Source organism: Heptranchias perlo, chromosome 28 (assembly GCF_035084215.1).
Source record: "Heptranchias perlo isolate sHepPer1 chromosome 28, sHepPer1.hap1, whole genome shotgun sequence".
Lineage (NCBI taxonomy): Eukaryota > Metazoa > Chordata > Chondrichthyes > Hexanchiformes > Hexanchidae > Heptranchias > Heptranchias perlo.
This window is the reverse complement of record NC_090352.1, coordinates 24,106,649-24,128,442: the sequence shown is the minus strand read 5'-3', so window position 1 is coordinate 24,128,442 and position 21,794 is coordinate 24,106,649. Positions and strand designations below refer to the sequence as shown.

General features: G+C 40.7%; 1 protein-coding gene across 1 annotated transcript; it reads left to right on the top strand.

Moving 5' to 3' along the window:
• Nucleotides 1–302: 302 nt before the first annotated feature.
• On the top strand, nucleotides 303–16,379 carry sdf2 (stromal cell-derived factor 2). The gene is made up of 3 exons (XM_068008229.1): nucleotides 303–552; nucleotides 2,017–2,213; nucleotides 14,656–16,379. The coding sequence occupies exons 1-3, from the start codon at nucleotides 372–374 to the stop codon at nucleotides 14,944–14,946; spliced, it is 669 nt and encodes a 222-aa protein (XP_067864330.1). The 5' UTR covers nucleotides 303–371; the 3' UTR covers nucleotides 14,947–16,379.
• Nucleotides 16,380–21,794: the final 5,415 nt, after the last annotated feature.

The window sequence follows — 21,794 nt, the reverse complement described above, 5'->3', positions numbered from 1 at the left end:
TGTATGCAAAAGGAGAGAAATAGAACAAGATGAAATAAATGAAACATCAACTGTTGGCACCTTGCTTTTGGATTACTTAAATACCGTGGAAGCTGCCAACGATGAGATTCTGCGGTCTGCAGATTTGTAAGTGACGGCCGAGGACAGCTTGGTCAGTGCACTTCCCAATTCCAGCTGTCCTGCAGCTGACGCTGTAGGTTTACCAGCTGACTCCCCGATTGACCTGATGGTCCTCCCCTCCTGCAGGTGGCGCTGTAGTCGGGCAGCGCGTTATTTGATGGGGGCTGGGGTTACTCTTGCTGCCCGGCCCCGGTTCTTGAGGCTGACGTTGGCAGTAACTGGGTCGCGGTTGACAAGGGACAAAAAACAAAATGAGCGTGCGGGTAAATCCGTTCTTGCTGCTGTTTCGTTGCATTATTTTTTCCTGTTTTTCGGTGTCCGGCCTCCTGGGTACGTCCGAGTTGAGTTATGTCACCTGCGGCTCCGTTATCAAATTATTAAACACGAAGCACAACGTCCGGCTGCACTCCCATGAGGTGAAGTACGGCTCGGGTAAGTGTGGGGATAGAGCTTCGGGTGTATGGAGGCGGCGACTATGAGCGTTTCCACCCAGCCTCAGGATTTGTGGTAACTGTCTTTAAAATCACTTCATGGACTCGTTTAGCGCCGTTTATTGTAGACCAGGGGGGGGGGGTAACGGCCGTCCCGTCCCGTCCCAACCAGTTCCTACTCTCCACCTCAGAGAGAGGTCTGTATAGAGAGTTGTCTGTGCCTACATTGCATGAGTGCAGCTTTCACAGGGAGGGCTGGGTGGGGTCTGCAGGTACTGTCTCCATCCAGTCCCCAGCAACTTACCGGAGGTAAAAAGAATAATACTAATGTTTTTTCAATTAATTCTGACCACGCTACTAACTGCTTGCACGCTTGGTAAGTGAATTAATCTCTACTTTGTAAGAGAGTTGATATTCATGAACTCTAGGATATACTAAAAGTGGACGAAAACGGATACTTTATAAATTGGTAACTGGTGTCACTGGGAAGCTAAAACCTGTGAACAGGAGGATCGAAAGCTCGTGAAACTGAACTCACAGCAGTTGGGATAAAATTGAATTAATATTTTAAATACATTGTGCACCCAAGAGCTAAAAATATATAGCTCTGATAATGCTAAGGTTTTCTATAACAGCCAGCACGTCAGAATCCTGTAGTTGCTATTCAGTATCACAAAATAAGGATGAGGAAGGACATTTGGCCCATCTTAGCTGATCCATCTAGTGACACTATGATCATCTCGTCAGGGTATCTCTTAACTGTCTTCATTCCTATATCTGGAAGTCCATTTCAAGTGTTGATCCGTTTTTTGTGAAGAAGAATTCCTGACATCAGTTAAGTTTGCCTTTCACCAGTTAGAACCTGTGCACCATTGCTTACCTTGAAGTAAGCACAATTTTTTTGCATGAAATTATAAAAGTTAAAATTCAGTAATATAAACAGCTGTCAGTTTACTAGTCTGAAGCTTGCTGTTCAAGGTTTGTTCTCAATGGCTCTGGTCCAACTAACAGATGCGTTCTATCTATGTTTCTCAGACAGCGAACGCAATTATTCGACTTATTAATTTTGACGTTTGTCAAACTCCTACTTTTTTGTTTGGTTTTCTAGGTATCTAATTCTGTACCACTTATTATCAAGTTATCACAGCTCTGCCCACAGAACAAGGTACCTGCTCAGCTGGGAGCAATGCGTAGTTCAGGGCGACTTAAAGGGAAGAGAGAATATAATTTTATAAATGAGTTGAAGGCTGCAGAAAAAATTAAATGTTATTGATTTTGAAATATTTATACTGCCACCAAGGATTCCTCAATTTGAGTATTTGTAGAATTATTTTTTTTTGAAAATCTCGCTATTTTTGACTAGTTCTCAAATGCTACTTTAGTCCTCAAAGAACTTCTGTTTTTTCCCTGGAGTACTTTCTAAACTGATATTCGAAGTAACTGCTGTGATGCCATTATGTTTCAGGAAGTGGCCAGCAGTCTGTGACTGGAGTAACTGAAGCAGATGACAGTAATAGTTACTGGAGGATACGTGGAAAAAGTGACATTGTGTGCCAGCGTGGAAATCCGGTAAAATGTGGTGAGACTATTCGATTGACCCACATCAACACGGGCCGTAACTTGCACAGCCATTACTTTACATCACCATTGTCAGGAAACCAGGTGAGTTGACTGAATTGGTATTTAAGATTTCTTTTTGGCACCCATGTCCTGTGTGTGTGCAACTTTAAAAAGAAATGTAAGTCCTACTAAATTAATACATATTTTTACAATATTAGTTTAGAAGTCTGTTGCTGAAACTTTCAACCAGAAACAAAATTAGTTTTTATAGCAACCCTGCAGAAACCACCTCATTTATATTGTGGAGTAGTTTCTGCATTAGCTGGTTCTAGTTGAAAACAACTGCAAAGTTTTGAGCTTGTGCATCCACAGTTGTTTCAAAGTCACTTTGGCTCTATAAATGGCTATCATATCTTAATGGCAAAAAAAGTCCAGAGACTAGCGAGTGTGCACTTGCTTTGCTTACCCATAAAGGTGGGGGCTGAGCTGAAAAGCCTGCTAGCAAACAAAATATATTTTGTCAGTTAAAACTGCTAGTTTGCTGCTAGTGGCAGAGCTGCCTTTTCTGGCAATATAAATCCTTGTCACGAAGATTGAAACCATCCATTCAGCTGCATCCACTACCCTTCCCATTGACCACCAAGTAAAACCTGTTCCCCAGGCTTCCACTTGCCCTAACTCTGAACACTGCCTCTCCCTAGTTTCTCTCCCATCTTCCCATATGCCCCCTCCAAGCTCATTTTATCCATAATATTACCTCTCGCACCCTTGATCCCATTCCCACTAAACTGCTGACCACTCAACTTTCCTTCCAGGCCCCCATGCTAACTGACATTGTTAAAGGTTCCCTCTCCTCGGGTACTGTCCCCATGCTTTCAAAATCGCTGTCATCACCCCCCCTCCTCAAAAAACACACCCTCAACTCCTCTTCCTTGTAAACTACCTCCCTACCTCTAACTTCCCATTCTTTTCCAAAGTGTTGTTGCTTCCCAAATCCATGCCCACTTTCCCCACAACTCCCTGTTTGAAACTCTGCAGTCAGATTTCGACCCCTGCCACAGCACTGAAACAACTCTGACTGACCATAGTGTATTATCCCTCCTTGTCCTCTCTGCAACCTTAGCCACAATCGACGACACCATCCTTCTCTTCTCCGTTTTCTATGTCTGTCAGACTGTCCTTACTTGGTTCCACTCTTACCCATCCGATTGTAGCCGGAGAATCTCCTGCTATGGCTTCTCCATGAGCCCTCAATTTTACCTTTGCAATTCCTCAAGGATCTATCCTTGGCCCTCTCCTGGTGCTCATCTACATCCTGCCCCTTGGCGTCGTCATCTGTAGACATCAGGTCAGCTTCCACATATATGCAGACGACACCCAGTTCTACCTCTTCACCACCTTTCTCAACCCCTCCACTCCCTCTGTTGACATACTACTTGTCCGACATACAGTCTTGGACTAGCCGTAATTTCCTCCAGCTATACATTGGGAAGACCGAAGACATCGTCTTCGGCACCTGCCACAAACTCTGTACCCGAGCCATCAAATCCATCCCGTTCCCAGGCCACAGTGTCAGACTGGCCCAGATGGTTTGCAACCTTGGCGCCTATTTGACCCAGAGCTGAACTTCTGAACCCATATCCTTCCCATTACACAGACTGCATACTTCCATCTCTGTAACATTGCCCATCTCTGTCCCACTTCATCCCGTCTGCTGCTGAAACTCTCACCCATGCCTTTGTCGGCTCCAGACTTGCCTATTCCATGCTGGCCTCCCATCTACTACTTTCTATAAACTTCAGTTCAGCATCAGCTGCCAGTATCCTATCCCACGCCAAGTCCTGCTCACCAATCACCCTTGACCTTGCTGGATCTGCATTGGCCTGCAGTCCCCTAAAAGCTCAAATCCCTTCATGGTCTTGACCCTCCTTATCTCTGTAAACTTCTCCATCCCTACAATCCCGCACCCAGCTTGAACTCTGTTCCTCTGACTCTTGCCTCTTGTGCATCTCCCTCGCTGCCCCCCGCACCCGCCCCCCCCCCTCCCAATTGACGGACCGTCTGCCGCCAAAGGCCCCACACAGGCATTCCCTTCCTAAGCCCCTCTACCGCTCCACCTCCTCTTTTAAGACTTAGCTTAAAATCCACTTCTTTGAGCAAACTTTAGGTCAGCGCTCCTAATATCTTATTGTTGGCTCTGCTTTTTAGATTGCACCTATGTGAAGTACCTTGAGATGTTTTTCTACATTAATGATGCAATATAAATGCAAGCTGTTGAATGCTACAAGTGAATGATTGCAACTGCAAAAAACATAAAATGAATCCCAGTATTTTCGTCAAACAAGTGATTGAGAGAATTTGACTGCTCAAGCATATGTCTACTCTAGCGGAAGTGAGACTTTTTTCTTACCAACTCTGCTTCTTTTCCAAGCTGTGGCCCATGTCAACATTCTTGCCAGCTGTAGTATAAATGCACCTTCTTCCTTCCCCAGTGGAGTATTCGGAAGTTTCCCTGGGGCTGATGTTGGTATCTCTTCACGGACTATCTGAATCAAGCTTCCAACACCTGGAGTTCCCCACCCTTCAGACTCCAGGTCACTTCCCCCCCACTCCCCTCCCCACAGTCAGCATAGTCCTGGCCCCTTATTGATTAACCTCATCACAACAAAAATTTCCGGCTTCCTGGAGGATGCTTAATCTCTGCAACTCTACCTTTGGTGAGCAATAATTTGGAGGCCGTTAGACGCCTAACTATATTCAGCCTCCCCTACCGCTGTGAGCATCTAGTCCTGCTTCCTCTATTTCCCCTCCACTTTCTATTTGCTCCCCCCTCCTTTTACCTCCAAGCTTGTCCCCAATTTGTGTTGAGTTGCTGTCTTAAGCAGTGGAAAGTAAACAAATGAACGGATGTTCTCATGAGAAATTTGTTGTATATGATTTTAAATGTCTTGGAGTTCATTGTTTTGTTGCTGCTTTCTAAAAGGTGAAAAAATGTTTTTTATTTGTTCTTGGAATGAGGTTGACCATAGCAAAGCTGCATTTATTGCCTACCCCCACTTACCCAAGAAGGTGAGTCTTTTCCTTGAACCGCTGCCGTCCTTGTCTTCTAGTGCTCCCACACTGGTGTGTAGGACAAGACTGAGTGACAATGAAAAGATGGCGATGAATGTCCTAGTCAGGATGGTGTGTTACTTGGAGGGGACCTTGGAGCTGATGGTATTCCCATGATGATCTTGTCCTTCTCAGTGGTAGAGATCACAGAGCAGAGCAGTGTTATCAAAATAACTGTTGTGAGTTGGTGCAGTGCATCCTTTACATCATACGTACTGCAGCCACAGTGTGCCAGTGATGGGTGTTGAATCCAGTGGCAGGGGTGCGATCAAGTGGACTGCTCTGTCTTGGATGGCATTGAGTAGTGTTGTTGCTGCATCCATCCAGGCAAGTGCTGAGTATTGTATCACTCCTGATTTGAGTGTTGCAGATGGTGCAAAGGCTTTGGAGGGTCAGGTAGTGACCCAGCCTCTGCCCTGCTCATGTAGCCATGGTGTTGATATGGTTGGTCCAGTTAAGCTTCTGGTTAATGGTGATCCCCAAGATGTTGATGATGGGGGCACTTGGCGATGGTGGCAACATTAAGGTCGAGGGAAGATGGTTGGGCTTTCTGTTGTTTGAGAGGGTCATTATCTGGCACTTAGATAGCATGAATGTTACCATCCAATCCAGCCAATTACCGTCCCATCAGTCTACTCTCAATCATCAGCAAAGTGATGGAAGGTGTCGTCGACAGTGCTATCGAGCGGCACTTACTCATCAATAACCTGCTCACCGAAGCTCAGTTTGGGTTCCGCAGGACCACTCGGCTTCAGACCTCATTACAGCATTGGTCCAAACATGGACAAAAGTGCTGAATTCCAGAGGTGAGGTGAGAGTGGCTGCCCTTGACATCAAGGCAGCATTTGACCAAGTGTGACACCAAGGATCCCTAGTAAAATTGAAGTCAATGGGAATCGGGGAAAACTGTCCAGTGGCTAGAGTCATACCTAGCACAAAGGAAGATGGTAGTGGTTGTTGGAGGCCAATCATCTCAGCCCCAGGGCATTGCTGCAGGAGTTCCACAGGGCAGTGTCCTAGGCCCAACCATCTTCAGCTGCTTCATCAATGACCTTCCCTCCATCATAAGGTCAGAAATGGGGATGTTCGCTGATGATTGCACAGTGTTCAGTTCCATTCGCAACCCCTCAGATAATGAAGCAGTCCGAGCCCACATGCAGCAAGACCTGGACAACATCCAGGCTTGGGCTGATAAGTGGCAAGTAACATTCGCGCCAGACAAGTGCCAGGCAATGACCATCTCCAACAAGAGAGAGTCTAACCACCTCCCCTTGACTTTCAACGGCATTACCATCGCCGAATCCCCGACCATCACCATTGACCAGAAACTTAACTGGACCAACCATATAAATACTGTGGCTACAAGAACAGGTCAGAGGCTGGGTAATCTGCAGCGAGTGACACACCTCCTGACTCCCCAAAGCCTTTCCACCATCTACAAGGCAAAAGTCTGGAGTGTGATGGAATACTCTCCACATGCCTGGATGAGTGCAGCTCCAACAACACTCAAGAAGCTCGACACCATCCAGGACAAAGCAGCCCGCTTGATTGGCACCCCATCCACCACCCTAAACATTCACTCCCTTCACCACCGGTGCACAGTGGCTGCAGTGTGTACCATCCACAGGATGCACTGCAGCAACTCCCAAACCCGCGACCTCTACCATCTAGAAGGACAAGAGCAGCAGGAACATGGGAACAACACCACCTGCACGTTCCCCTCCAAGTCGCACACCATCCCGACTTGGAAATATATTGCCATTCCTTCATCGTCGCTGGGTCAAAATCCTTGAACTCCCTTCCTAACAGCACTATGGGAGAACCGTCACCATACGGACTGCAGCGGTTCAAGAAGGCGGCTCACCACCACTTTCTCAAGGGCAATTAGGGATGGGCAATAAATGCGGCCTCGCCAGTGACGCCCACATCCCATGAATGAATAATAAAAAAGCCCAAGCCTGGATGTTTCCAGGTCCTGCTGTAGGCTCGAATAGATTGCTTCATTATCAGAGAAATTGTGAACGGAACTGAACACTGGAATTGTCAGTGAACAGCCCCATTCTTGAGCTTCTGACAGAGGGATGATAATTGGTGAAGCAGCCGAAGATGGTTGGGCTGCGGATGCTTCCTTGAGGACCTCCGACAACCACAACACCTTTTTGTGTCAGGTGTGAATCCAGCCACTGGAGGATTTTCCCTTTGACTCCCATTGACCTCAATTTTTCTAGGGCTCCATGGTGTCATACTCAGTCGAACGATGCCATGACATCAAGGGCAGAAACTCTCACTTTCTCTGACGTTTTTGCATCTGTCTATATCAAAGCTGTGATGAGGTCTGGAGCCAAATGGTTCTGGCAGAGTGTAAACTGAGTTTTGGTGAGTAGGTTATTGGTGAATAAGTGTCACTTGATGACGCTATTGCTTCCTTCCATCACTTTACTGATGAGTGGGAGAAGGCTGATAGGACAGTAATTGGCCGGGATAGAAATATCCTGTGTTTTGTGGATGGGTTATAGCTGGACAATCTTCCAAATTGTCGAGTCGATGCCAGTATCATAGCTATACTAGAACAACTTGGCTAGAGGAGTGGCTAGCTCTGATGCACAGGTTGTTCAACACTACAGCCAGGATGTTGTCAGGGCCAATAGCGTTTGATGTTTTCAGTGCACTCAGCCTCTTAATGCCACATGGAGTGAACCGAATTGGCTGGACACTGGCTTCTTTGATGAGTATCGTGAGGAAGCTAATGGGATCATCCACTCAGCAATTTTGGCTAAAGACACTTGCAAACACGTCAGCCTGGTCTCTTGCACTTATATGCTGGGCTCAACCATGGTTGAGGATGGGAATGCTCCTGGAGCCACCTGCTCTTCCCATTGCCTGGTTTTCCACCACCATTCTTGACTGGATGTGGCAGAACTAGAATACTTACTCTATTCCTTTCTTTGGTCATGTTCTTGACCCTGATTCTAATTGGTCCAGTTATAAGTTTCCAAAGGTGGCTTATCTCTAGTTTTCTTGGACTGATTATAGTTTGAAATGTGAAGTAATGCCTTCAGTACCGTATTGTTGTCTTCTGGCACTATAGTCAAATTAGTGGCTACATATCTTGCTGTCTGTAATGCAAGAGAAATTCCATTGTGATAGATTTTGTATATTTTGGCTTCTTTTGTGCTGGACAATTGTGTCAGCAGTGCTTTCTGTGGGTATGGGTGCAACATTTCAAAATATTGCATGATAATAGAGTTTACGTGCATTTAGACTTGCATTTATATCCACTTGGTGCTGCAATCTGGCTAATCACTGAGAACATTCATGTAGAAATTGAGTGAAGCTGCCCTAATATTGCTGCTGGTGTGTAATACATCAATCACAATATAGAATGGGAGGAAAATGCAGGCCTGGCTTTGATTTTTTTTTAATGCTGGTTTTGTTGGGTCATGAAATTTCCCTAAAAGTTATATTTAGTCAAAGCTGGGACCAATTTAAATTCCAGAATTAATAACATGCACACTGCCAGTTGGATCTCAGTAAATATTTGCTCTGATTTGATTCCCTAGATGGCAATATAAATAGGGCTTTAATAGTTTATTTCAGTTGTCTGAACATACATTAGACTTTCAAGAGGGGGCACCCTTGAGCTATAAATCTTGTTTTTCATTTGTTTGAGGTACACTTTAAAGTTATATAAATTGCAGGTGATGTTGTTGGGAGGGCAGTACACTGTTGTAATAAATTGAGAGTCAGCATGTGTCTGTGTTGTTAGATTTAATGTCCAGCACTTAAAACAACAATAACAACTTGCATTTATACACCATGTCTGGTTACTTTTGCCTCATGAAGCACTTTGGTATATTGTATTATAGGAAAGGGACTATGTAAGTGCATATTATTGTCTTGAGTCAGTTGAGTTTGGCAAATTTGCATGTGATATTTGACTATAAAGAAAGCTAAAGGCTACAGCTGACAACCCTGGCAATATGTACCTGCGTCATTCTTAGCCACTGGCATTTACAAACTACTCCTGCTATAGAGACATAAGGGATTTGCTTTTAAATACTGTAAAACACAGCCATGTTTGGTACATTTGGGAGAATGTGTATCTATGAGAGTGATTTCCCCCCCCCCCTTTGAATGTACTAAAATTAAATGAATGAGAACTTCTGGGGATTTTGATTTGATAGCCCATAGTTCTCCATGGGGTCAAAATTCCACTGCTCTCAAAATAAAGAGTTTCTTTTGTTCTAGTTCCAGATCAGCAGAAAATATTACTTTGGCACCTGATCTATTGTTGCTCTGCATAAAACAGATGTTACAAAGGCATAAATTTAATTACATTTTAGATATGTGGTTATTAATGGGATATATTGAGGTCATATGTGACATGATAAATATCTATACCAATGAGATTGATTCTAATTCATGACTCAGTAGTTTTTTGTGTCTGTCTCACTTATGGAGCTGGCCTTGACTTATTTTCTGAATATTCTGTTCCTGCTGCCAAGTGGCACTGTGCAAGAATTGAGCACTGCATGCAATGGACATAAACAAATTTCTATCTTCTACCCACCGACCGATCTATCAACCCACCCATCAACCGACTGGCTCACCTGTCGACCGGGCCACACGGCCCCGTCGACCGACCATGTTTCAGGTTATCACAAGTAAAGTTCCTGTATTCTAATGTTAAGGGTCCCCCCCCCCCCGCCGATGTATAAACACAAACAAGATATATTGGAGTTTGTAGTTAAGGGAAGTAAATTTTCCATAAGTTTGTTTTATTTCATAAAGATGAAACCACAAAGCCCCGTTGAGTCTTCAGACTTAGTATCTTTTGTAAACTTCTGATATCTTTTTCAAAATTTTGAGGGGTTACATTAGGATAACATTAGTAGATGTTATAGTCTAGTCTTATTGCAAACCACTGGCTAGTTATCAATTCATCACATTGATTTTGGAATTAGAGAGGATGTCTCGATATAATCTTTCCTGAGCTACTGCCATTGTTTGTATGCGCCTGTTAGTAGCCCAACTGAGAGAAGACAACTTCTCCAGTGAGATAAGCACTCTTGACCTCTGTTTGAAAGTCTGTTTTTCCAAATTGTTACTAGGCCCACATTGTGTTATCTCCTATATCATTGCCATATTTGTTTATAAAAATGATGTTAATTTACCCTTCAGAACCATGCTGGCTTTTATTATGTGTTATGATCTCTGCACATGGCAAAATAAATGGTTCTGTGGGATGGGTTGCAGCCTTGTATTTAACCCTTAGTCAGTTACCCTGACTGTTTAAATCCCAGCTGAGAACTCCTACCCATCACATTGATACATGGGTTTGATTACCTCTCCACTGAAAGCAATCAAAACCTGAAATAGATTGAGATACCTTAGGTAGTTTATTTACTGTAAAGACCTTTCATTGGCACTTTTATGTTGATTAAAAATTATGTTTGAAGTTTCTCGTGTAAATTTTTTGTTAAATAATTGGGGGTTGAATTGCATCTGTTTGTCATTGTACCTATGTTGCAAAGCAATCTACGTCAAACCAAATGTCATTGTAGTTCATTTGTGATATTCTTGGTTCTGAGTCAGAAGGTTGTGGGTTCAAGTCCCACTCCAGGACCTGAGCACAATGCAGGCTGGAACTTCAGTGCAATACTGAGGGAGTGCTGCATTTTTGTCTTTTAGATAAGATGTTAAACTTTTTAAAGAAGAGCAGGGAGTTCTCTCAGTGGCCTGGCCAACATTCATCCCTCAACTAACACCACCAACACAGATTAATTGGATATTCATCTCATGATTGTTTTTGGGATCCAGCTGTGCACAATTTGGCTGCCAAGCTTGCTGACAAAACAACAGTAACTCCATTTTAAAAGTAATTCATTGGCTACAAAACATTTCGGGATGTCCCGAGAACCTGAAATGTACTATATAAGTCCTTTTTTTTCTTGCTTACTCTTATGCTCCATAATCCAAAATGCTAATAATGAAGCCGCTGTTTAATTATATGTTGTTCAGCTTAATTTCTATTAGAGTTTGAAACATTTTCTGGCCATCAAACTAAGAACCCAGAGACTGAAATTCCACCTGGAAATGGTTAGCAACACAAGCGTTATTAATGAGCCAAACATTTAATGTATTTTTATTCCAAACCAGTACCTTGACCTTGAAGAAATCATTAAAACAATATAAGCTTTGTGCAGGGAAGTTTTTCTTCATTTTGCTTAGCACTTAAAAATGTTTCTATGGAACCCTTGAGGAAAGTTTTCATCTAATGCTTTGGAAGTGGTGATGAATTACCTTGCATTTACATTAACATGAACTTAATTATTTTTGGATTAGTTTAGCCTCAATCCTCACTGGCGAAGTTTCACACTGTAGTCGCAATCAGCTCCCAAAGCACTAAATAGTGACGTTCCCATGCCTAGAGGATATCTGGGTGTGCAGTTAATTTGAACTTTCATTAATTCTAAAAGAAATGCATTATTACATGAGGTGCAAATGTTCTCATCTTCAGGCATTGCCCATATTGCAGATAGGAAATCTCATTGATCACACAAGCAGAGTTGATCAGCAAAAGGCTTTTTAGTAGGGTTCATATTTGTTAGGGTGTCAGGCCAAAGCAATAATTTGTGAACTGTTTAGGTGGTTTGCCTCTGTGTATTGACTGACTTGAAAGCAAGCCTGTTGCAAACTTGCAGCTATTTGTATTGTCAGCAGAATGAGCTCAAACAAGCTGCGGGGCAATGTAAGTGGCAGCTACTAAAGCACATAAAAGGAAGAAAGTTGATGGCAGTTTCTGTTTACAGCTTCAAAATTCTGATTGCGTTCTTGTAAGTTACTTATGTCAGCTGGAAAAATATGCTGAACCTCATTGATTTTTCTACTCCCACTCAATGTAGGGTTACAGATTTTTTTTTATCTATTTAGTAGAGAATTTGATCTCAGATGGAAATAGAAATGCAGTCTAGTTTCAATTTTGGTCAGCATTTCTCACTTACATATTTATTTAGAGTTGAGTTTGATTTTAAGAAAGTTCATGAGCCAAATGATAAATTCCAGCATTCATGCCAAATGATAAATTCCAGCATTCATTTAAAATGACCTGTGTGAAACTTGAAAGGCAAAAATAAAACAATTCACTGTTCCTAAGGAAATTAGGGAAGAGGGGTGTTCTTCGTTAAGTACACCTCTTGATGTATCATGGGGAGCAACAGTCTCTTGGAGGTTACTTGATTGCATTGGGGAGGAATTTCCAAGAGTTTTTCCTAATTGGCCACAGATTTTACTTTTTTGCTTTTTCCTACTGCAGAAGTTGGCATTAGTGATTGGGATGGGTGGCACACTAGGCTGTTATGGTTAGCGATATGAGAACATCTCAAGGTGGTGAATTCACACCAGCTGTAAATCTCCAGCTTTGGATGAAAAATGTTGTACAGTAAATTAAATGCACTGTTTCCTAATACTCTTTTTTTTCATCATTTGGTTAGGCCTGTTATCTGTCTGAAATTCATATTTCAGCCTTTATAGTACAGTACACTGTGCATGAATATTTGGGTGTAAAAGTCATCACACCAATGCCCATATTCTGCACGAGACCAGGAACAGCTTTCCTAAGGTCAGCACTAGCTGTGCCAGTAGACAATATAATTCCATTCTGACTAATGTGCACTGAAATAATATGAATCTCAAAGGTACCCATTAATGGCATCCTTACTAAAACTAGACTGTGTTCAGGAGTTTCTCAACAAAGCAATCGCTGTCAGTTCGGATCACAAACATGTACCTATTGCCTTGCTATTCATATCATAAGTATTATATTGGTGGAATTTAATTAACAGCGTATGTCTTATGCTTTATTTAAATGTCCTGCTCACATGAATTGCGATGCAGCACAGGGATAATTTCCACTTGTAGCACAATTAACCTATACCAAAGAATACTATGCAGTGAGCATGTAAGACTATGACTCCAACTTAATAAGGTGGAAAAACTATTAAATGTTACAGTATTTGCTTTGGGACAGTCATAATTTCTATACAAGGAAATTAGCTAGGAGAATAATTCATTATAATGCCAAGCTGGAGAAGCATAACGAATAAATTATTCCCTGAACAAAAGCCTTTTTTCACATTTTTTCTACACATGCTATAAATTATATTTTTTGAAAAGTTGCTAAAAGAGGGAGCATATTCAGCTATACTTTACAGATCCTAAATGTTAAAAGGCTTATTGTTGCACTCCAGTGACATCATAAATAAGCTTAGAGAGTTATCGATGGGACATCCAAAATAACACTGGGAATGGACTCATATGATGCCACTGAAGGGTAGGCTTCAACACAAAATAGTCTCTTCTACCTGCCTCTGAGCAGCAACTTTAAAGAATGAAACATTAGAACTGAGGAAATTGGGGGTGGGGGATGAACTGAGAAGCATGGATATCTCTCCTAGTAACTTTTAGAATTGTGAAAATTCAGTAAGGTACATTTCTCTTTTAAATGTCATAGCAATACAGAGGAAACTAATATGAACAGGACAGATATATAACTGAAATTTGTATGATTCAGCAGACTAAGTTAAATGACTAAGGTAAAATGATGGGTATATCGCAATGATATGATTGATGCAATGAATCTGTTGCTGCTGATCAAGTCTGTTGTGGAACTTTTCAAAACAAATTCTTAAAATAGATCTGTAAATACTGAAAATATAGCAATGTGTAGTTTCCCAGAGGTTGTAAAATGGAGTTTTCTAAGCTGGCTGTTTGGTTTGAGCCTGCCTAAAATCTCAAACGGTTACGGGGAGCGGGCAGGAAATTGGACATGAATTTAGATTTGAGGTTAGGATCAGATCAGCCATGATCTTATTAAATGGCAGAGCAGGCTCGAAGGGCCGATTGGCCTACTCCTGCTCCTCTTTCTTATGTTCTTATAAACGGGGGTTTGTTGAATTGCAGTATTGGTAAGTAGCGGATACCAACCAATATTAAGCATTATTACTATAATTTTTTATTTTTTCCATGTACCTTTTACAGGTTGGAGTGAAACTTCAACACTAATGGGCTTAACGGTTCATCCGTGCTATCTCAATTTCTGGGCAAATAGTTTTTTTTCTCATCTTTTCTACTTTTTTTCCTATTTTGTTTTGAATTTAAGACTTTGCCTGACTTATGTTGAGTCTTGTAGCTGGTTTAATTTTGCTTAATTTTCTCAGATGTATCTTGGTGTTATTTATTTTTATTTTGGTTGTAACTTATTTGCAAATGTACGTAGCCACAACGGGCCTTTATTAAACTGTGCCTGCTTTGAAGAATTAAAGGATTGTATAGAAAATGGATGGCGTTATTCAGACTACACTAATTTATAATTTTGTTTAGATCTGGTGAATGGAGATTTTATTAATATTTTTCTTCATGTTATTTGAAAAAGGAGGTGAGTGCATTTGGTGAAGATGGAGAAGGAGATAACCTGGATAATTGGACTGTCGTGTGTAGTGGAACATACTGGGAACGAAATAATCCAGTAAGGTTCAAGCATACTGCTACAGAGGTCCTGCTCTCTATTACAGGAGAACAGTATGGGCGACCAATAAATGGCCAGCGTGAAGTTCATGGCATGCAGTATTCAAACCAGTACAATTCTTGGAAAGCAATGGAAGGAATCTTCATGAAACCTATGGAGGTGTCAAGGGCTGGAGTAGATGTACATTCTGAACTATAATTAAAAGAGAAGTGTCAATATTGTTGTGTGGTTTATTTTGCAATTGGATCCTGAACAAAATCTGAATCTCATAATCCACTTTTAAATATGGAAAATCTTTTTCAGTATTATGTGTACTTTGACTTAAACATACAAAATCTTGCACCTTAATGGTATGTTTTTGAAACATTGATCATCCTGAGGAGACAACTTAGTGTTTTGTGTGAAACCCTACTCCTTAACATAGGGTGGGTGCAGAAGTGTTTTAAAATTATTTTGAGTTGATCTGAACTGTATTTGTACAGGTTTATACTTCTAATGCAAGAACAAAATTTAGGGTGCGTTTAAATATGTTCTTTGACTGAAACATATCCAAGTAAGTAATCAAATTTTGAAATCAATCCAAAGGAATAATATAAGTAATATAAGCCTATACTATTTGGATCACTGAAAAGCAGTGCCAAAGATGAGAAAAACTTTAAAAAAAAATTGTATTAATTATACTACAGTTGTCATTTATTTGGAGCTCTGATTTAATTCAAAGTAAATTTGGAATCTTGAGTATAGGAAAAGTGGAGTTATTGAAATAAATATTGACTATGCAAAAAACAAGTAATAAACCCTGAAGCTCATGAATTTGCTTTCCTTGGTGGGCTGAGTTTAATATGATCTCAACTGTTTGTCCTCACATCCCACTCTATTTAGACAATGTGCCTCATTTCAAGTTGGGAATGGGAAAAATGATGGGCCAAATCCTTACAAAATGAAAAGTAATTTCTTTAAGCCAATTACAAAACTCAATTTTCCAGGAAGACGTATGATGGCAAATAACCTACAAGAGGAGGAAAAGTAGGGCGGTGGGGAGGGCGGTGGGAAGAGGGTAGTTTTAAAACAAAACATTAGGATTGGGATTACAACACCAAGCTTAATAGTTTTTTTTGAGTGACAAGCTGAGAACCAAGGGCTATCACCTTAAAGGACAGCTTCCCTTTTGGCAACCTTCCTTTAACCCGCCCCATCCTAAAGTGCATGTTATCAGTAATCTATTTACAGCATTCGTCGTTTCATTCTTCAAGACTCCTGACACTTTAAGATCTTAAAATATCAATTTTTGATGTGAACTGTTGGATTTTATATCCAGAAATATACCATCAGTATTTCTTTATTCCATTTGTGCATTGTTGCTACTCTACATATTTGCTGTTCCTGTTAAACGAGAGTGATGATGGAATAGATTTATGACAAAACTGTATTGTGAAATAATATGTTGGGACCAGAAAAGGAGAGAAATTATTGCAACTAGTTGGAGATGTAGTGAAGCTGGATTGTGATGGAAGTCAAGATTGTGGGAATGGATCAACCAACCATTAATTCACTTAACCCTATAATATACAATATATGATCAATCAGTGCTAAGAAAAACTGTCCTAAATTAATACATATATATGTATTAACAGATGCACATTGATTTTTATTATACTATTGAGTGAACTATAAGCAGATTGTCCAAATGTTACAGTATAAAATGTAATGTAAAACTTTTGGTTTGCCACATGACTTGAATGAATCCACCTTTTATTAGTGACCATTTAAATGAAATAAATTCTCTTTGTGGGAAGTTTCGTAAAAGGTGACTTACTTTTTCCATATTGTCATGGAGCTTTCCATTTATATAGCTGTTAAATTTGAAATGGCATTCTTTCTTTCCCCGTTAACAGTATTTTCTGTTCTTATTTGATTTTCAGCATTTGGAATTTTACTTTTTCTTTCTCTGCTAGAATTTGTGTATTTACTTAGCACAAAGGGTCACTTATTTCACTACAAACAAATCAAACCTGAAATTTAGAACTGTTGATTTTGTTTACAGTGTGCCAATAATGGATCAGTTGCAGTGAATACTAAAGATCGGCTTTGAACTTAAAACAGCAACACCCTCTCTCCTCCACCCTAGCCCTAAACTCTTCCTGTGTTTGTCCTTTTCCCATTGGGATTAGTTGGTACCTGAGTGAATGTTTCCATAAATCGCATGCCCAAGAATTGGCATCTAATGGGCCGAAATTTCTCGTAAGCTTAACAGCGCTCACCGTTATTAATGGGCAAATTGAAGAGCAAGTTCTGGCGACCGCACGTGTGTAGTCAAACGTGGAAATCCAGAACTTGTATTTGCTGGTTCACCGGTGATCTGAAAGCTTCGAGGAAAAGGGACTTCATCGACTGCAATCAATGGACCAGCACGAACGTGCTCTCTTGTCCAGCTGGAAACTAACTAATCTCACCACAAAAGAGGTATGCTGAGTTTTTTTTTAGTTCAAAACTAACTTTTAACAGTCTGGTAATCATTAATGACTGCCAAACAACTTTTCTGGCACTGAAATTAACTTTTAAAAATTTGGCATATGAATTCTTCTGATTTTAATAGTTTTTGGGCATTTAAAAAATGTTAAAATTAATTTTTTTAATAGCCTTATCGGGCACTTCGTGGTTTTTAGTCTGTGGTTGTCAGAGTTTCACTTCCTGGTTCTCACAGCATAGCTTGCTTCAAGCTGATTGGTTGAGGGGGCATAGAGATCCTTTCCCTGCTCTCGCAGCCCTGGAAAGAACACTGCTATTTTTTGAAATTGCACTTCAAGGAAGTTGTTGCCAAAAAGAACATGGTATCTTTGTGAATTTAAATCTAATGAGCAGCGAGCACTGTTGGTTTGCCGCTCAGAGCAATTTATGGGCCATTGTGTGCGGGATTTAATGAATGTAAGGTAAGTATCAAAATGTAGTACTATTGCATTAGTCTAAAACTGATTAACATGAAGTTTTACAATCTTTTGTTTTCTACCCCTTTTTAATAAGTTCTTTATTCAATGGACTGATTGTCTCTGCTGACTCTAGAACATTGTTATAATAGTTTAGGTACGCTCAATATATCACCGTAGGTGGGCTTTGATGGAATTAGATTCTACGTTTATTAGGAAATCATCTAAAATTTAGATATAATTGCATGTATTTTCAACGTAAAAATTAAGACCCTTAGCCTCGCACTTGAGGTTTAAACCCATTTGTTTCAATTTTAAGGTTGACATAATGAGATTCTTATACATTTTCCTCCTCCAATGTTATTGGAGAGTAAATGTCGTATAGCTGTGGTATTTACAATCAAACAGTTTTGGTTTCAATTTTGAAAAGTTTGCCCAAGCAATTATGAGTCATATGACCCCCCACCCCCCCACCTAAAGACTAGAGTTAGGTATACTCCAAATATTCCCCCCCCCCCCCCCCCTCCAATTTTTCTCCTTTCCTGAAGAGGCTGAGTCTTCCTAGGATACATGGGCACCAGCAACCCTCTGATACCTTGCGCAAGTGGCCATTCTTCTGTGGTCCAGTATTGAAACCCAATACTGGCCTATCTCAATGCCAACATATGGACAGTTTCTAACTGGAGTCAGATTTTAAGATCTGTGGGTGATTTTCCCCCCCCCCCCCCCCTCCCATCTTCGGAGGACTAGGCCATTTGTAGCACCCAGTTGTTATCCAGGATGAGACCAGCTAAGTTGGCACACAGCAGGAATCAAACCTGAGACCTGGTTTGCATGATGCATTACTATACCAGGTAGTGCTTTTATCTGCTAAGACATTAGGGGAACTGCCCAAATATTTTTTGTTCAATCGCGCCAATGCCTGTTGGAACTTTCCGGTTGAAGATTTGTGATACTAGACTAGGGTATAATGAGATCAAGTGACAGGAAGGAAAAAAAAATGGTATAGCATGTTATATTATTCATGGATAAACCTATGCCTAATTTCATTCATTTATTCAAATCCTTATATATCATGCACTAAAGTATCAGTCCTAAATTATTTTCATCCTATGTAAAATTATTCTTGTTCATATAAAATTTTGTTTGCCGTTGTTCCATCCACTTACATACTTTGTCGAACTCATTTTGTACTTCCTGAACTGCACCCTCAGATCCTAGTTTGGTACAGTCTAACGAAAAATACAAAATGTACATTAAAATTATTAAACATACCTGTACCATAGCACTTTCTATGTTTGCCTCGAGCAGTGTTTTCTGTATACCCAAGAAGCTTGAGTCTTGGGAGCTTAGAGCTTCCCAGAACCAACACTCTCTGGTGTAAGGACTCAATAAACTAACAGGTTACAGCTTCCAGAATTTATGATTCATATCTGACCAATCTACATGTGTAGAAATTGCTGTCTTAATCCTGCCCTCCATTCCTTGCTAGCTGTGGATGGAGAAGGAATGACAACTGAGACCCATAGGGAAGCTGTTAATGTAATCTGGATTTTTTTTGTATAAAATCATCAATGTCAAATATGAACTTTGGAATTTTATCAGGCAATTTTCATAGGAACTCAATATAAGTTACTGTATTTGAATGGTTACTTACTTAGCAAATATAGAATATTACATAGGTGACCAATAAAACTTAGCACATTGAAGTCTTGGTATTTTTATGTTTTGTGATTCTAAATAGTTAGAACAGCTGTAGTTTTATTAATTCCTGTGCAAACTCAAAAATGACACTGGTAAGAATGGCAACTTCTGAAAGGGCTATGATTCAAGTTTGGAGGGAGATTCTGAATACAAGTCCTTAATTTAAGTGGAGCTTTTTAGTAACACTAACTATTGTGCCAAAGATCTTTGAAAAAAAAATGCAAATAGTTTAATCTTTTCAGTTTTATATATCTTGGTCCTTACTAAAAACTTGCACCCTAAACACAACGGAAAGACTTTACTTCATATTGTACCTAAGGGCTAGTTTTGAGAGGAGTTATAATTTTGTATTTTTAACATCATGCTTTGTCTCTAACCATGAAGGAAACCTGGAAGGAGCTAAGGCAAAATATCAATGTTTAAAGCTGTGTTTTTAAAAAAAACTTGGTTAATTCAAGGTTCAAAAAACTGTTTTTGTGCTGTTTATATGATACTGGTCAGATAAATCTAGATTTTTACATCTATGACATTGCTAATTTGATACTGTAACTGGCAGTGGTGAGCTGGGTCTCGATGAAATCATCTATGAATAAGTTTTTTTTTAAACCACTCCCTGCTATACCTCTACATCCATGGCTGTTGACCTCAGTAAGAAAGCCCTTAACCGCAAAGAAGCATCTTGGGCAGGAAGCCCGAGCATCAGTTTGCTATTCCTCAACCGACATCTCCATCTTCAAGAAAAATGTCATGCAGCTTTGGTATAATGAAAAAGTGAGCAAAATGGCAATGGCTGTGTACAATGCCTTAAGTGGTTCCTTCCAGAGGGTGTGAATGTGTTTCCAACTTGGGTTTGTTCTACGCTTCATAGGCCCCACAAGCAATGTGTTCAAAAGTAAGGAGTACATTTACCTTTGCCTTCTTCCTAAAACCAGCACATTTCCTAATCTGCAGCCTATACTTGTAAAATAGGGGCTTGCAGGTCAATTATACCTAATTAAGTACTAAATTTCCTGATATACATTTCCGGCTGCTGAGACTCACTGTTGTCAAACACTTTTGTCTCATACCATTGATCATAGCCTTGAATTACAGTCACAGAGCATTTAAGAGGTGAAATACAGTTATTGCTGATCATCAAGGTCCAAATAACCTATTTAGAGGTCACTGGTCATTTTACTTCTTTTGAAGGTGGAGGAGCAGCCAAAGAACAGCAAGCAGATGCTGATGCTGAGGCTGACGTTAATGTAGTGCTTAAGGGGTTTCCTAGTGGCATCAGCAGCCATTGCCATGCATTATGATGTTTCTGTGGTCAGATACCACTTGAGCAGTAATAGAGTGCAAATTCTTTCTGTGCATGAAGGCTATAAATTTGACATGAAGCGAATGCACTGATGCCCATATGGGTGCAATTTACAATACCCTACACTTGAGGGAACTCTTGCCACCCAGTGAAAGCTGTGCAACTTGTCCAGCTGATGCCCCTTTCCACAGGAAAAATGATGGTGGTGCCCCTTGGAAACAGTGTCACTTACTCGATACAGGTGTGCACTGAAGATTGCAACAGATGTTGGTGGATTGAAAGGATGTGGCAGCATGAAAGCTTCACACTGTGGTTGCCTTCCCTTCTATGAGAAAAGCTGTCACTGTTCAAGATGTTTGCAGGTTATCCAGCGGATGGTACAACTCTGGCAGCCACTCATGCAAAGCAGAGGCATTAAAGCCTGATTGTCTGACATTCCCAGGTAAATTTGTGTTGTTCGTATATTTCTGGATTTTGGAGTTTTGCTGAAAGCACGCATAGCTCTTTGGGTGCCTTTGCATATAAAGATGAGGAAGACCTTATCTAAAGATGCAGAATACCCAAAAGGATTCTCATCCTTCTACTTTCCTAAGTTGCACCTTGGACAGCAGCTTTAATAGCCAAGACTGCAGGCATGTGTCTTTTAAAAATTCAGCAAAAAGTGGAGGCAAAATGAAAGTCAGAGAAATGCTTAGCTAAATAAAAACTCCTCAAAAATATTCAAACACAATCTAACAACCAGCCAGTCGTAAGCAAACCTCCCATATAGTCAAATTCATCCTTTTTTATGGGCAAGGAACAAATTGTGAGAAAAGCCTGACCTGATGTCAAGAAATTTGGCTTGCGACCTAATCATCATAAATTTACACATTACATGTTATGCAGGCCGCAGCAAGGCCTGCTATTTGCCGCCAAAATTTTACCTTGCCAAAGCGGGTGTGCCATGAATTGGGTGTCCACCTGATTTCCTGAACCCTGTCTGTTACCCCCAAGGCTATGTACCACCAGTGGAGCCTTGGAATATTCACTTTGTGCCCTTTTCCCTTCAATCCAGGCGAAGGAATACCTACATCTTGTTACAAGCTCCTGTCCCACTGAATTTTCAGTGTAATTGTTTT